This window comes from Sinocyclocheilus anshuiensis, unplaced genomic scaffold, assembly GCF_001515605.1.
Source record: "Sinocyclocheilus anshuiensis isolate Anshui unplaced genomic scaffold, SAMN03320099.WGS_v1.1 scaffold1269, whole genome shotgun sequence".
NCBI classification, from domain to species: Eukaryota; Metazoa; Chordata; class Actinopteri; order Cypriniformes; family Cyprinidae; genus Sinocyclocheilus; species Sinocyclocheilus anshuiensis.
This window is the reverse complement of record NW_015549661.1, coordinates 234,141-248,409: the sequence shown is the minus strand read 5'-3', so window position 1 is coordinate 248,409 and position 14,269 is coordinate 234,141. Positions and strand designations below refer to the sequence as shown.

The following is a 14,269-nucleotide window of genomic DNA, read 5'->3' as shown; positions in this document are numbered from 1 at the left end:
ATCTAGATGTGTAGATCATGTTGAAGTTTTACACCCAAAATCCAGCAGCCCATGATCTGAGCCTGTGATTGGACAGATGAAGGACAAACGCTGTGCAAATCCTCATCACAACCATTAACAGTGCCATTAATACCCACAATTATTGTTTGGATGGAACAACCTTTTCCTAATCTTTCACAAGATTTAAAAAAAAATGTTCACAATATCAACATTCTTCAAAACATCTTCTTTTGTGTTCAAGAGAAGACAGAAACTCATACAGCAACATGAGGAAGAGTAAATGATGACAGAATGATCATTTGTAGGTGAATCTTCACTCTGAAACACTCTAAAGTATGTACTGTGGCTGTACTTGTGTAAACACACACACAGCGCCTGAGGACCAGGACACACCCTCGTACTGTAAAGCATCACGTGACTAATAGTTCCCGCTCAAATAGCGACGCTCGGCTCAGATCTCGGCAGTAACTCGCGCCGCCTCCGCGTTCATTTGTCAAACTCTAATCATTAACTCACAGCAGAGCTTTCCAACTCGAGCAGAGGAAGAGTCGAGTAAAGCGGAGACTAACACGACCGAGCCGAGGTGAGACGCTCTGATCTTCATCATGAAGGATTCATAGACTTTCTGTTTCAAGTCATACGCTGTGATTTCGAGCTTTGTGGGTTTGATGATTAACGGTCGTGATAACGGAGCAGATAAGCAGGACTAAAGTCAATAAGTCCACACAGAGCGACTGACATCATGGAGGAGAACGAGGAAGTGCAGAGAGACTGGAAAGAACTGGAGCCGAGTCACGGGGTGAAGATCTTCCTCACGGTGCTGTACAGCCTCATCCTCGTCCTCGGCATCCTGGGAAACAGCGTCACCATCCACGTGTCTCAGCGGCTGCAGCGCAGCGGATACCTGCAGAAGACCGTGACGGATCACATGCTGAGTCTGGCCTGCTCTGACCTGCTGGTGCTGTTGATCGGGATGCCCGTGGAGCTCTACAGCGCCATCTGGTTCCCCTTCTCGTCCTCGTCCGGTGACGCCGCCTGCAGGATCTACAGCTTTCTGTTCGAGGCCTGCAGCTACGCCACCGTCCTCAACATCGCCTCGCTGAGCTTCGAGCGCTACCTGGCCATCTGCCACCCGTTCCGCTATAAAGCCGTGTCCGGCAGCCGCACGACAAAGCTGCTGCTGTCCGCCTGGATCTGCTCGGCTCTCGTGGCTCTGCCGCTGCTCGTGGCCACAGGAACCGAAGGAGTTATCCCTGAGGGCCGCCGGACTCCGGTGCAGAACCTGACCTTCTGCACTAACCTGAGCCAGCACTGGGTCATGTACCGCACCAGCATCTTCACCGCGTTCGCGCTCTATCTGCTCGTTCTGGGCGGCGTGGCCTTCATGTGCAGAGCCATGATCGCTGTTCTGCGGGCCCCGATGGGACCCAACGAATCTGGTGCAAACGGAGCTGGAGCCAAACACGAGAGCGCACGGCTGAAAGCGTCCCGGAAACAGACCATCCTCTTTCTCGGTAGGACATCATTCATTATCTCATGTGTGTCTCTTCACAGACATGACACGAGTCCTGTTCACCTTTACCCTGACCCAACCTTACACAAATATCCACTGAAACATGTTCTGTCTATCAGCCTCTATAAAGTCCACTGAGCTCACGCAATAACACTCAAACATTAACACTAAAGTCTGACAGACATTTCAAACCCAGAGATCACAGCCTCATCTGCAGCCTCCACCAGCTCATTGTTAAATTAGGCTCTGAAAGAAAAGCTACCGATTTGCTTGTGCAGTCTAACTAACGGATAAGAGTAGTTGCACACAAACAGTAAGTGCACATGTAAACAGGCTAAACATATATACATTTAAAGAAACACAAATTTTGTGCCAAATGTCTTCTGGGTTCTCACTAAGTACCAAGGATTTGAGGCAAAACGTTTATGTGATTTCTATTTTCTATAGAGACTTGCATGAAAAAAATAACAACCACGTCACAATATGCATTACTTACATGATTCACAGCCGATGCACACCCACGTCTGTCAGCACATGAGAAACGCTGGTGTAGAAACAGAACCACACTGAAAAAAAGACAGAAGCACATCATAAAGCCTCATTATTTTCAGTATGGTGTGAATTATAAGATCAAATATAACAATAATGTATGAAGTGATTTTGTGTTATATAATTCAGAATAAAACAATCACTTCCCAAAGCTCACGAGGATGCGGGTCAGTGATCCACTAACCAATTAAGCAAGTTAGCTGAAAAGTGTGAATACGGGTGAAATATCAAACTGGTTAGTCTCTATTCGAGAGTTGCATAAAATACTTTTTTGGGGTAAAGAAGAAACCTTGTATAAAATGCAAACACTTTACTTCTACAGGCTCAGATACTGTACCTGTCCTAGTGGATCCTGATGACAGATTCTTATTAAGCTCCTGTGTGTGTGTGTGTGTGTGTGTTTGTGTGTGTGTGTGTGTGTGTGTGTGTGTGAGTGTGTGCGTGTGAGTGTATGCGTGTGTGTGTGTGTGTGAGTGTGCTTGTGTTCTCATTAGTGCTGATCGTCTGCGCTCTGCTCGTGTGCTGGATGCCCAATCAGATCCGCAGGCTGATGACGGCGGCGGTGCCCAAGTCGGCGTGGACCGTGAGTTACCTGCGCAGCTACGTGAAGCTTCATCCGGTGGCCGACAGCTTCTTCTACCTGAGCTCGGTGCTGAACCCGCTGCTGTATAACCTGTCCTCACGCCAGTTCCGCTCGGCGTTCCTGCAGACGCTCCTGTGCCGTCTGTCGCTGCAGCACGTCAACAGAAGAACGCTGGAAAGCAGTCAGGCCACCAAGAGCTCCAGAAACACCTTTCGGCCCCTGCTGCGGCGATCTCTGGACCGCATACGGATGGTTACCGGTGACAGATCGACGCCTCCATCGTCAGCAGAGAGACAAAACCCTCCAAACCCCACCGACAGACCACTGACCTCTGAACCACAGGAGGACGAGATAAACCAACCTACCGCACTACCTAACACTAACTAATGAACAAACCAGCTGGAGAAGACTATAGACCACTGTAGACCACAGCAGAAGTAGACCACAGCAGACCACAGCAGAACACCGTAGACCACAGCAGACCACAGCAGAACACCGTAGACCACAGCAGACCACAGCAGAACACCGTAGACCACAGCAGACCACAGCAGAACACCGTAGACCACAGCAGAACACTGTAGACCACAGCAGAACACCGCAGACCACAGCAGAACACAGCAGAACACAGCAGAACACCGTAGACCACAGCAGAACACTGTAGACCACAGCAGAACACCATAGACCACAGCAGAACACCGCAGAACACCGTAGACCACAGCAGACCACAGCAGAACACCGTAGACCACAGCAGAACACATATTAACACTACATATTAACTCGAGGGTTGTGCAGCAGGGAATCTGTGCTAAATCTGTTTGTGTCAACATCACTGATGACCGTCTGACATTCATTGTATTTTAATAAAGCACTATTTACAGAAACCCTGTGAAGAAAAAAAACTGAGCAAAACATAAATCAAAATATGACAACATATTCATAAATGAGAATCACATTCAGAGCCAGAATGAGTTTGCAAACTCTAATCACAATGCAGGACATGAAGCTTGTGAAGGTCTGAAATAAGAGCGAGGGACAAGAAACTGTAACCCTAATGAAACCAGAACAAGCTCAGAATTACAATAGAGGCCACATAAAACCAGTTTTGTGCTCAGACTAGATGTTTTATTCCCATCATCTATAACCTTCACCAGTGACTATCCTGAGCTGTGACTGACGTCAAAAAACACACTAAAATATTAGTGATGTCAATGTTTTTGGTCAGAATATACAGCTACTCGACTGTCAGAGCCTAACTGACCCATGTTAACCAGCTAAACCGGTAAGTGAGGTGAGGACGCCCTCTGCTGATGAACTGAAGAGTCTTATATGACCTACTGTAACCTGAAATACAGCAGGAACTATCTCAGCTGGACACCACATGCCATAAGAAGTGAATCTGATCTCCTTCACTGTGATGTTTAATCATGAAAGCTGCTGTCCTGAGCTCCGTCTACAGAGATTCATGGCCTGTAATAAGAAGCTCGAAGCACCCGAACAACAGAGCAATAATACGATGAGATTCATCCTATTTACTTCATCCTATCTGGACGAGTTTAGGATCCCCAAACCATGACTTATATCTAAATAGACAGCTGTCATCCAGGCATCTGTAATGGTATTTTAGCACATTATTATGGTGGAACATTCATTATATGGAGATTTTACTGTGTTTCTACACCTCTAAATGAAGCCACTGTCAATCAATATGAGCTTTGCTGCTTTTATTGATGTTTTTTCCATGAATGAAATGAATTACAGCTACACTCACATGATATTACATTTGCAGAGTTAAAGCGGAACATTTAAGTCATCAGATGATGCCTTGCTGTGGTTCTGTGATTGCTTCCCTTACCAAAAAGCAGTATACTTCAAGTTTATTTTAGTAAGTATACTCTGAGACGTACATAAAAAGTAGACTAAAAGTATACTTTCCTATTTTTAGTTTAAAAGAAGTATACTAATAGCACACTTGAATAAACTTATTTTTCGTAAGGGTTATTAAACACACAGAAAGTTGTTCTCATGAAGACGTTTATAACAGTACTGTCCCGCATCACGAGAGCCTCGTCCTCTTTATGAGAACCAGAGGGGATCAGCCCTTAAAAGTGAACCGAGATTGATTAGCCTTGATCTGAAAAACCTACCTAACATGATGAATAATGCAGTAAATTCACTGATCACTGCAAGGGACATTTCTCCAGCATGAGACGAGACGTTTGACCAACAGTCAGGACTTCTGCTAATATCACTGAGTGTTCAGACATGAACGAACGCTGTTGATGGAGTTTTGGTTTCTTTGGCTTGCTTAGTTGGGGTACATATACCTAAACCCACCCTTTGTGAAGGAACAAGCTTTGGCTGACTCTACAGACACATACAGTAATTAAATAAATCTGAAAAACAATTGTCAATGAAGGGTCTTAAATTTACATCATGAACTTGCAAGAAACTTAGTGGCTCATTTCACATGTGAGGTTTCTCATTTCATTCTGCGTGTGTTTATTATAATTCAGTATGACTGAAAACCAGATTACAAGAAACCAATCCTATGTAGCGTTTTTATTTCAAGGAAAATAAATCAATAAATACTGTATAAATACACAATGATCCAACGCAAATGCAATCTAAAATTTAAAAATGATCTACAACTAACATTTAGCTTGTTTATAATAAACCCGTGTGGTGTGTCCAATCAGCAGGATTCATTCACATCAGTAGCATAAAGCCAGATATTCCAACATCTGTTTGACCATCTTCCAATTCCTGATGAGTTCAAGTCAGTATTTTGCATAGTTATGAGCGCAGGGGACTGTAAACGCTGATGGATTGTGAAGAGAAGCTCAAGATATTAGTGTCTCCTGAGGAACCGTACGGAAGGTCAAGAACATCCACAAACAGCATGATCAAGACATGAGAAAAACACGTAGAAACAGAAGCTTATCTTCGTCAGAGAAACACGAAGACTGCACAACAGACACGTCACAAACATCTGAGCATCAACACCAAGACAGACAGGAGCAGAACAAACAGGTGTTTTACCCTGAAGGCAGGTCATCACTGCAGAAAATATCGCACCCAGTGATCCGCATTTATCACAAACCACTGCTTTGTGTCTTCTTGACGCAGGCCAGCGTGTCAGTGTGGAAGACGCTTACTAGTTATGGAGGAAAACTGACCTTCTGACAGAATTAGAGAAGGTTAGACACAAACACACCTGTCCAGAGTGAGCGGCTCTACAGTATTTTCTCCTCTTCAGCGTCTCTGGCCTCTCTTAACAGTCGTTTACAGACTCGGGCATGATGTATTTCTCTTTATCACTGGGATAAGAACACTGTGTAGGCTTTAGCTCCCCGAGTGTTGATGCACGACCAGTACATTTGTTTTACATCAAGTTATTTCTTATTTATACAGAACAACAGTAAGATAAAAAAAAATTTGTAAGATACACAATGCAAAATAGTATGGATATAAAATGTGCATGTTTTAAAAATATATATTATTTGATCTTGAGCACATATCTCTGGAAAAGTGTTTTTCACAGACGTGGATCTGTGATGAAGAGAGACGGGATCAGCATTCACCTCTGCATGCTGATTTCTTATCAACATAAACGCCACATGACATGAAATGCTGAAACTAACCCTGCTGTTTTGTTTTGCTCGTCTTCAGATCTGATGTGTATTTTATCTGTAGACATTAAGTTCATGTACTACACTCATAATTGACCACTGATTGACTTTACGTTTAGCCTTAGTGATGTTAAATGAATATTCCTACATCTAGCGGTTAAAGATGCAACACATTGCAGATAACATTAGAATAAACTTTATTTTAGTATAGCATTTGTACATCAACACATCTTCATCAGGCTGATGATCTGAGCAGCAAATCAACTTTATCCGTTTCAATTATAATTTTATTTTATGATGCTCAGTTTTGTCATATTGTTACAGAAGATAGTGAGGAGATATGGTTATTATAATCTAGAGGAAAAACGGAAAAATCCCACATACACAACAGCATGTAAATATGACTAATGCATCACTGATTTGAAGTAAACCCTGGCTTTTGTTGCATTCTGAACTCAATCTTCCTTTTCTTTGCCGTCCTCGCTGAAGAAAGCCGTCAGCTGCGCTCCATCAGGAACGTATTTGATGTTCTCCACCTCTCCTCCGTAGTTGCTGGGCTTCTGGAAGTGGATCTCCAGATGGTCCTGAAGATCTTCTTCATTCATCAGTGCCTGGATTCCCCCCAGCAGCACGGTGCGACTCGGGGCCCCCGAGTACGTCTACAACATCACAACAAACACCATCAAACAAACGTGTTTCTGCACCCAAAACAGATGTCTGGTACAGAAACGCACCTGAAACTTCCTGAGCTGATACTCATACAGAGGAAGAACATCGAGCACCACGTCGCTACCGGCGTCGACACAAAACTTTCCTCTGTGAACCAGATTCTCTGCAACTGAAAGTGGAAGCAGGAGAGCCATGATCAACAGAAATGTTCAGCAAACACACATTAACAACACGGAGCATGAAAAGGGATGCAGACACACCTCCGGTGCTGAGGAAAGTGACGCGGCCCGAGCCCGTATCCTTGTGGTACTCCAGCTTCTCCACTTCTCCTCCGCCGCGACTCGCTCTGGAGAACGACAGCTCCAGCCGGTCTCTCATTCGCTCCTCAGGTAAAGTGGGCGGGGCGTTACTACAGAACCTGACGCTCTTCTTTGACACCTGGATATGAACCTGAATGAACAGAAGTAACAATCCTCTGTTAACAGCAGCTCACATCAACAGACAACACGTCTTTCTGGACACAGTAAAGAAGAAAATGTTCTGCAAGATGGAGAACTTCTGAAATCTCTCTACCTCAAACTTCACGGAGGGATCCAGAGTTAAAGTGTACGGCTTCACCTCTATCTTGGCTTTGTCACAGGCCACCGAACACTTGGCCAATCGGAGGATCTGCTCTGCCACTGAAACAGTCCACATTATGAGAAACAAACAGCAGATCAATGTGATTAAAACCAGACAAACATACACATCTTCCCAAACCGAGAAACGTAACGATCCCTGCAGTCCATACCCTTCTCCTCCTCAAAGGTGATGAGCGCCTGGCCACTCTTCAGCAGAAACGAAGGTGTTTGTGTGACGGTGAACTTAGACTCCACCTGATCTTCTGCCTCCTCTCTCGCCAGCACACGAGCAAACTTCACTGCTTTCACTGGGATTCTGGCTTCTATCTGCATTTCACAGAGCATTTTGAGAGAGTTATTTCTCCATTACAGCTCAGATTTGGGGTAAGGATCTGAGTTGAGCACACTGTGAGTTTGAGGCTTTGTACAGTAGGAACATTTTATGAACTTATTAAAGAAGGATGTGACATGAGGAGCAAAAGTGCTACTGTTATCACTATTGCTGACACTACGCCCTAAAAGTGTGAACTTATTTTTTATGAAAAAAGAGAGTGTGTAGCAGACGAGTAGGCAAGCTTTGTGATAAACTATTATAAAACGAAGAGTTCCGGTGCTTGATTCTGATTGGCTGAGCCGCGTTCGAAGCTGTTGTAAATGACTCTACAAAGTAACACACACCTTTGTTTACTTTTGTGTGTTGCTCGGCAACCACTTTGTTGCAACCACAACTGTTTCTGAGGAGCTACATTGTTTGGTGGAAGAATACTGTTTTTATTAATATCATTACACTTTATTTGCTCTGTTTTATTTTGTGAAACCTTACTACGTATATGGAATAACCGTTTTATAAAAGCAGTAAGCCCCGTGAAGCCGTGGTTTACAGTGAATTTATAACAGCTAAGGGGGTTTTAGGCATGACGCGAAGCGGAGCCTAACAACCTAACAGCCAAACAACGCCCCTTAGCTGTTATATATTCACTGTAAACCACGGCTTCATGGGGCTTATTGCTTTATTTTGTCATAACTGCATCTTTAACGGACGGCTCTGTCACTTCATTACACGCAGAACTCTTCTCGTGTGTTTGCACAATGATGCTTTTAAAAGTTAATCACCAAATATATCTTTATAAAAGTTCACAGTGTTGTTGCAGATGAAATATGACGTGGATTTTCTTCGTCATCCAGTTAGACATTGATTATTAATCACTCAAAGTGCTTAACTATCAGTCTCTCATATCCTCCATGTTTGTAGTTTTTAAACATTTTTTTTTTGTAGTTTTAATCAAATCCTTGTCCAGTGCGCGATGGGTTGTGAGCAATAAACAGTAAACCATCCAGGTACCTTTGGGACACTACGATTTGGGATGCACTAATTCTAAATTAAAATAATGTTTAGGACAAATAGAATGCTATTTTGGACACCGCATATGACTCTGTAAAGATTGTTCAGTTCTTGCTCAACAGGAAGAAGAGTGAGCTACATCTGACACACCCTCCATGATCATTATATGATCAGTGTTATTTGGACTAAACTTTGATCAATATTAGTAACTTTAAACTGTAATCAGTTAATAAATTGTACACATTGTAACAGTAAAACTCAGGTCAACCTTGAATTTGCGTCGCAGAGAGTCACTTTCGTCCCTCTTGAGCAGAAGCTTCTTCTGAAGATCATAAAGATCTCTCTTCAGATCCTGGTTGGCTCGATCCAGACTCTCCCTCTCCTCCTGAAACAAAGCAGGATGAACACAATCCTCAGCATCTGCTTTCTCTTTCAGTGGCTACCCAGCAAGCAATAGCCGTCATTTCACCGTCTCGGTTAAGTATACAATTCCCAACCGCTAGATGGCAATTGTAGCCCTACTGAGACGACTGGCAAGGCGAGACATGAGAGTTAGTAGAGAGCACTGTTTTGTTTTGAATTTTGTTTTTACACGAGAGAGCACTAAGTTTACCTTTCGGAGAGCAGCGGGCAAACAACAAACGATAAAGGACATTCCTACTTGGTCTTGTAAGTATCTGTGTTTTCGTTTGGACATGTGATCATTATTTATCTATATTATTTGTTATCATGTTTAGGAACCGTGACATGTTAGTGAAGGGAGCAGATCGTAGTTGATAGTGACCCGTGACTAGCCCGCGGTTCAGCACGCATGTGTTCAGAGGATTAACTGCAAAATTTAAAAGAGTAAAAGTTTTATAATTTGTATGTGTTTACAAACTCAATCGATTGAATGCAGTTGGGAGGCATTTTAAACAAGAAATAAAACCAATAATTAATAATTTCCTTTAAGTTCACTGTTGGTTGTCTTATTTGTTAAAAGTAAACCAACAAAAGGTTCATCTTTTTTTTATTTTGTCATTTATCTGTAATGTTTTAATGTTAAGTGTGATAACATGCTCTTGATTTGTATTAGATTTTTTTTCTTTTAAATACCTTAAGTTATTTAAAAAATTTTTTTTTTCATTTTTATTATCTTAAGTTGTTAAAAACTCCAGATTTTTTTATCATAATATTTATATTTAAGTGTATTGTATTTATAACATTTTATTTTGTCATTAATTATTTTGTATTTTTATCATTTTGTATTGTCTTAAGTTGTCCAAGTTGTTAAAAATGTTATTTTTCTTAATAAAAGCTGTATGTATGGATTGCCATGTTGTTGTCTATTAGCTCTATATATGCAGTGGTTTAATAACTAGTCTATTCTTGGGCTATGATTAGACGTCTATTAGATTTTCACTGACAGCCCAAATTTAGCCTCGTTTTAGCCTAGACGACTGGGCTGAGATTAGACGTCTAATAGACGTCTTTTAAACGCAAAATTGCTTGCTGGCTAGTCTGATCACGCCTCGAAACTCACCTGTACTTCTAGAAGATCTCGTTTAAACCGCTCAGAAATGTTGTCTTCAGAGTCCATGAAGCTCTGAAGTTCTGCCTCGGCTCTTTTCTTTTCAGTCTCTGCTTCAGCTTTTTCCAGCAGCAGTCTGGATTTCTCATTGTCTGCAGACTCCATGAGATCCTGTGTGAACATCACTAATGATTAAATATGGTTATAGGTGACTGATTGAACTGTGTGTAGAGTTTGTGGGGTTTAACCTTGTATTTCTTCAGCTCCGCAGCAGCTTCGCTCATTCTCTCCTCGTCCGGGTTTACAAGCTGCTCGTTTTCACCAAAACATCATACAGTGTTAAGCAGAATGCAGGAGGAAATCTCAAAAGTGCGTGAATTTGAGGTTATGAACACGTACCTCGCCGTTGACTGGTTTTTCAGCGGCGTCAGGCATGATTCACTCTAAATCGAAAGTATGTGAAGTAAATGTAAAACTCCGAATCAAGCCTCCAAACACTTCTCCAATGACTGACTGATCGCACAGATATTTTCTCCACTTATAATTTACCTCTCAACTTCCTGATCCCGCCCCGATCGGGACTCGTATTGATCAGAAGTCACATGAACCAGTCCTGAAGCAAAAGTGAAAGCACCGGAGCCAGATTTCGGCGCAGCAGCGAGCGGCGGATTCGGTTCGGTTCCTCCATCACCGCGTGATATTAACACGTCTCTCGTCGGGACTCGATAAGATGACAGTCACTTATCTCACAGTTTAGTGGCAGAAAGTTTATCGACTGTCGGTTTGTCTCTGAAGCGCAAACATGGAAGAGAAGAGTCTGTTTCTCGAGGGTCTTCCGGCTGATTTCGACCGTGTCAAATCAAAGCTCCAGCTTTATTTTAAGAATAAAAGAAGATCTGGAGGAGAGATCGTGCAGATTCGAGAACATCACGAGGACAAGCGAAAAGCGCTTCTGGTTTACATGAGCGACGATGGTGAGTCATAAACCAATACTGACACCACAACATTTAATAAATGACCTGATTAAAGACTGACATGTCTTGACAAATGGAGGAGTTTTACAGGAAATTCCCCTGCTTTCCAGATCTGAAGAAGGTGCTTGACAAAAGGGTGCATAAAGTTGATCTGAAACCTCATGGATCAGTGGAAGTGACCGTGAAACTCCCAGAAGACCCTGCGATCAAGAAGACCAAACCACCAGTGCTTCCAAAACCCAACCCCGAGAGATGCCTGCCCGCTCCAGCCAGACAGGTCATTGCAGATCAGTTCATTACTTACAACTACTAGCATTAATATTAGACACAAGTTTCCTGATTCTCGTCTCTTTTGAAAGAACGTGGAAGCAATTAGACATTTTTGCCGGTTGCATAAACATAGAAACTATGTTAAGACTGTGTCTTAAGAACTAGTTAACCAAGTGTTAATCAGTCTTACTTTTCAGATTCAGGAGATACTTTTTATGTAACTGACTTTACAATGAGCAATCTTTTGAACTCTCAAACAATTAGATGATCTTTTAAGACTAATCTGTGCAGTTTATGCAACCAGCACCTGATCTTGAGTGATATTTGTTATTTTCTTTTTTACTCACACACTTCCTCCTCGTCACACAAAGGTCTCTCCCGTCAGAAAGCCTGCAACAGCAATTACAGCTCATAAAGGTTAGGCTATAATGCTTTTCACTCCTAGTGTTTAAAACAACAATCACTGATTTCAAAACTTTTACGACACTTTGGACATGTGTACATATTTGTTCATTACACAGAAGATGAGGAGGATTCAGAAATACTCGTCACACAAAGGTCTCTCCCGTCAGAAAGCCTGCAACAGCAATTACAGCTCATAAAGGTTAGGCTATAATGCTTTTCACTCCTAGTGTTTAAAACAACAATCACTGATTTCAAAACTTTTACAACGACACTTTGGACGTGTACATATTTGTTCATTACACAGAAGATGAGGAGGATTCAGAAATACCAGATCTTCTCATTAACACCCCTGGTTCAGTTGAGAAGGAAACCCTTCAGATGTATGTTGAGCAGTTCACAGAGCAGTTTGAGCTAGCAAAGCACGGAAATAACAGCTGGATCCTGAAGCTCTGCAGCCAGTCAGGTATGATTCCTGAGATTGTTTTCTAGTTACATCACGATGTGACGTGGAACAAACTGGTTTGGCAAGTCTATTTCTGTGCATATGACTCAGGCCAAAGAAACTATCATTAGATTACTAGCTCTCAAGTGAGAAAAATAAAAGCAAACCATGATAAAATCATCCAACATAATCCATCAGTGAGATCAGAAATATCAGAATTAACAATGTTGACCCTTTCTCAGATTTAGAGGAGATTTTGGGCCAGAAAGAGCATGGGTTTGGTATAACGTTAGCAGTGTATAAAGGAGGAGGTCTGGGAGAGCAGCTGGACCCGCGTCGCTTCATCTTGACTGGCTTTGATGGAGCCACAGACTGCAGGATGATCTCAGTGTTCATCGGCAGCTGTAGCAAGACCACAGAGCACACCTGGGAGACGCTTGATGAGGACAGGATCGTTGTCAGCTTCAAACACGATATCGGTGGGTTTTGAAGCTCTGGGTGGCCGCTGGGTTTCTGTGTTCCTGAGAACGACCTCCGTTTCTGAGACGCCTGCTTTCACGCTGCTTATATTTCTTCGTCTTTTGGGTCTGCTACTTCTGTGCACATTAATATTTTCTTTTCTTTATCTATCTACATGGACTAATCAAATCCTCTGTATTGCGTGAAAATGAATGCTACAAGAATCTGATCAGACTGCTGTGGTCAACATTCAAATAAACACTGAGGAAAGTAAACACACTCAGTGCATAGATCATTTTCTTCCTTCATATTTTATCATCAGATGTGACGTCATTTCTAAGGAAATGCACCTCGAGGCAGCTGCAGGGTCGAGACATCGGAGTGACCCGTGTGGAGCGGACGGACTCGGTTCTGGTCCAGGGAGACTTGGAGCAGATCAGTGAAGATGTTCTCACACTTTACTTCAGCAACAAGAAGAGGAGCGGAGGAGGAGACGTCCAGTCCTTCATATGGATCAACAGACGAAAGAGCGCGGCCATCACCTTCGGAAACTGTGACGGTGGGATTATTTGCAGAAATGAAACATGCATTTAGATTCAGCACAAACAGATCTAAAAATCAGTCATGTGAATATTGTATAAATGTTATGGAGAAATAATAATACTGTGCAGTGGTAATTTCCTGTTGTCTTCTGGCTTCTAGAGGATTTTCTTTTCCCCAAAATAAATCTCACATTATTATCACCAAATCTTGGATTCAGTCAGCTTGTATGAGTAGTGTTTCTTTACAAAGTGTTTTTAGTCATTTTCACGGATCCGTGTGAACGGGGATCATTTTGACAACCTTGTCGTCTGTACAGCAATGTGCATTTCAATACATTGCTGTCGTGTAAACGTACCCTAAATCCAACATTTGGTGATTATATAACATAATGAGATTTACAAGCAATTTAAAAGGCCAGTCATTTTTGACTGGAAACACCAAATTAGGAAAAGGATTTTCAGCACAGCACAAGGGCTAAAATGTAAAGAACAAACCTAATTTGAAAAATTTACCTGTCCTTTCTGTTTTAATAGATGCGCATGCAGTGGTGGAACAAACACACAATGTTTGCGGCACAGAAGTTCATGCTTCACTGTTCTACTCAAGTTTACAAAAGGCTTTAACTGGAGAAAAACCAACCCTGACTGATAAAATATCCACGAAAGTGAACGTTCCTGTCAGTGAAGAGCTGCTCCGTTTCTTTGAAACCAATGAGCGATGCAGAAAACAACTGGAGAACGAGGCCAAACTGCTTCACTCAA

At 42.4% G+C, this 14,269-nt stretch overlaps 3 protein-coding genes across 4 annotated transcripts; 2 read left to right on the top strand and 1 right to left on the bottom strand.

The window, feature by feature from the left end:
• Positions 1 to 435: 435 nt before the first annotated feature.
• Positions 436 to 3,391, top strand: gpr39 (G protein-coupled receptor 39). Of its 2 annotated transcripts, XM_016449561.1 has the most exons (3): positions 436 to 1,514; positions 2,557 to 3,072; positions 3,369 to 3,391. In XM_016449561.1, exons 1-2 carry the CDS (start codon positions 743 to 745, stop codon positions 3,030 to 3,032), a joined length of 1,248 nt encoding a protein of 415 aa, XP_016305047.1. In that variant the 5' UTR covers positions 436 to 742; the 3' UTR covers positions 3,033 to 3,072; positions 3,369 to 3,391. The 2 variants fall into 2 exon arrangements, with proteins under 2 accessions (XP_016305047.1, XP_016305046.1); XM_016449560.1 differs by lacking the exon at positions 3,369 to 3,391 and having other exon boundaries at positions 2,557 to 3,345.
• A 3,064-nt stretch (positions 3,392 to 6,455) lies between these two features.
• LOC107660277 (N-myc-interactor-like) lies at positions 6,456 to 11,003 on the bottom strand. Its single transcript, XM_016449563.1, has 10 exons — positions 10,965 to 11,003; positions 10,815 to 10,858; positions 10,664 to 10,723; positions 10,428 to 10,586; positions 9,174 to 9,290; positions 7,734 to 7,890; positions 7,517 to 7,623; positions 7,204 to 7,393; positions 7,009 to 7,112; positions 6,456 to 6,933 (listed from the first exon to the last, which is right to left on the bottom strand). Exons 2-10 carry the CDS (start codon positions 10,848 to 10,850, stop codon positions 6,730 to 6,732), a joined length of 1,134 nt encoding a protein of 377 aa, XP_016305049.1. The 5' UTR covers positions 10,851 to 10,858; positions 10,965 to 11,003; the 3' UTR covers positions 6,456 to 6,729.
• Positions 11,004 to 11,006: 3 nt separating this feature from the next.
• On the top strand, positions 11,007 to 14,268 carry LOC107660285 (uncharacterized; the record flags this gene model as incomplete). The annotated part of the gene is made up of 7 exons (XM_016449570.1): positions 11,007 to 11,389; positions 11,500 to 11,666; positions 12,031 to 12,076; positions 12,312 to 12,527; positions 12,749 to 12,985; positions 13,288 to 13,524; positions 14,042 to 14,268. Coding segments are annotated over exons 1-7 (1,302 nt in total), but the record flags the coding sequence as incomplete, so codon positions are not given.
• Position 14,269: the final 1 nt, after the last annotated feature.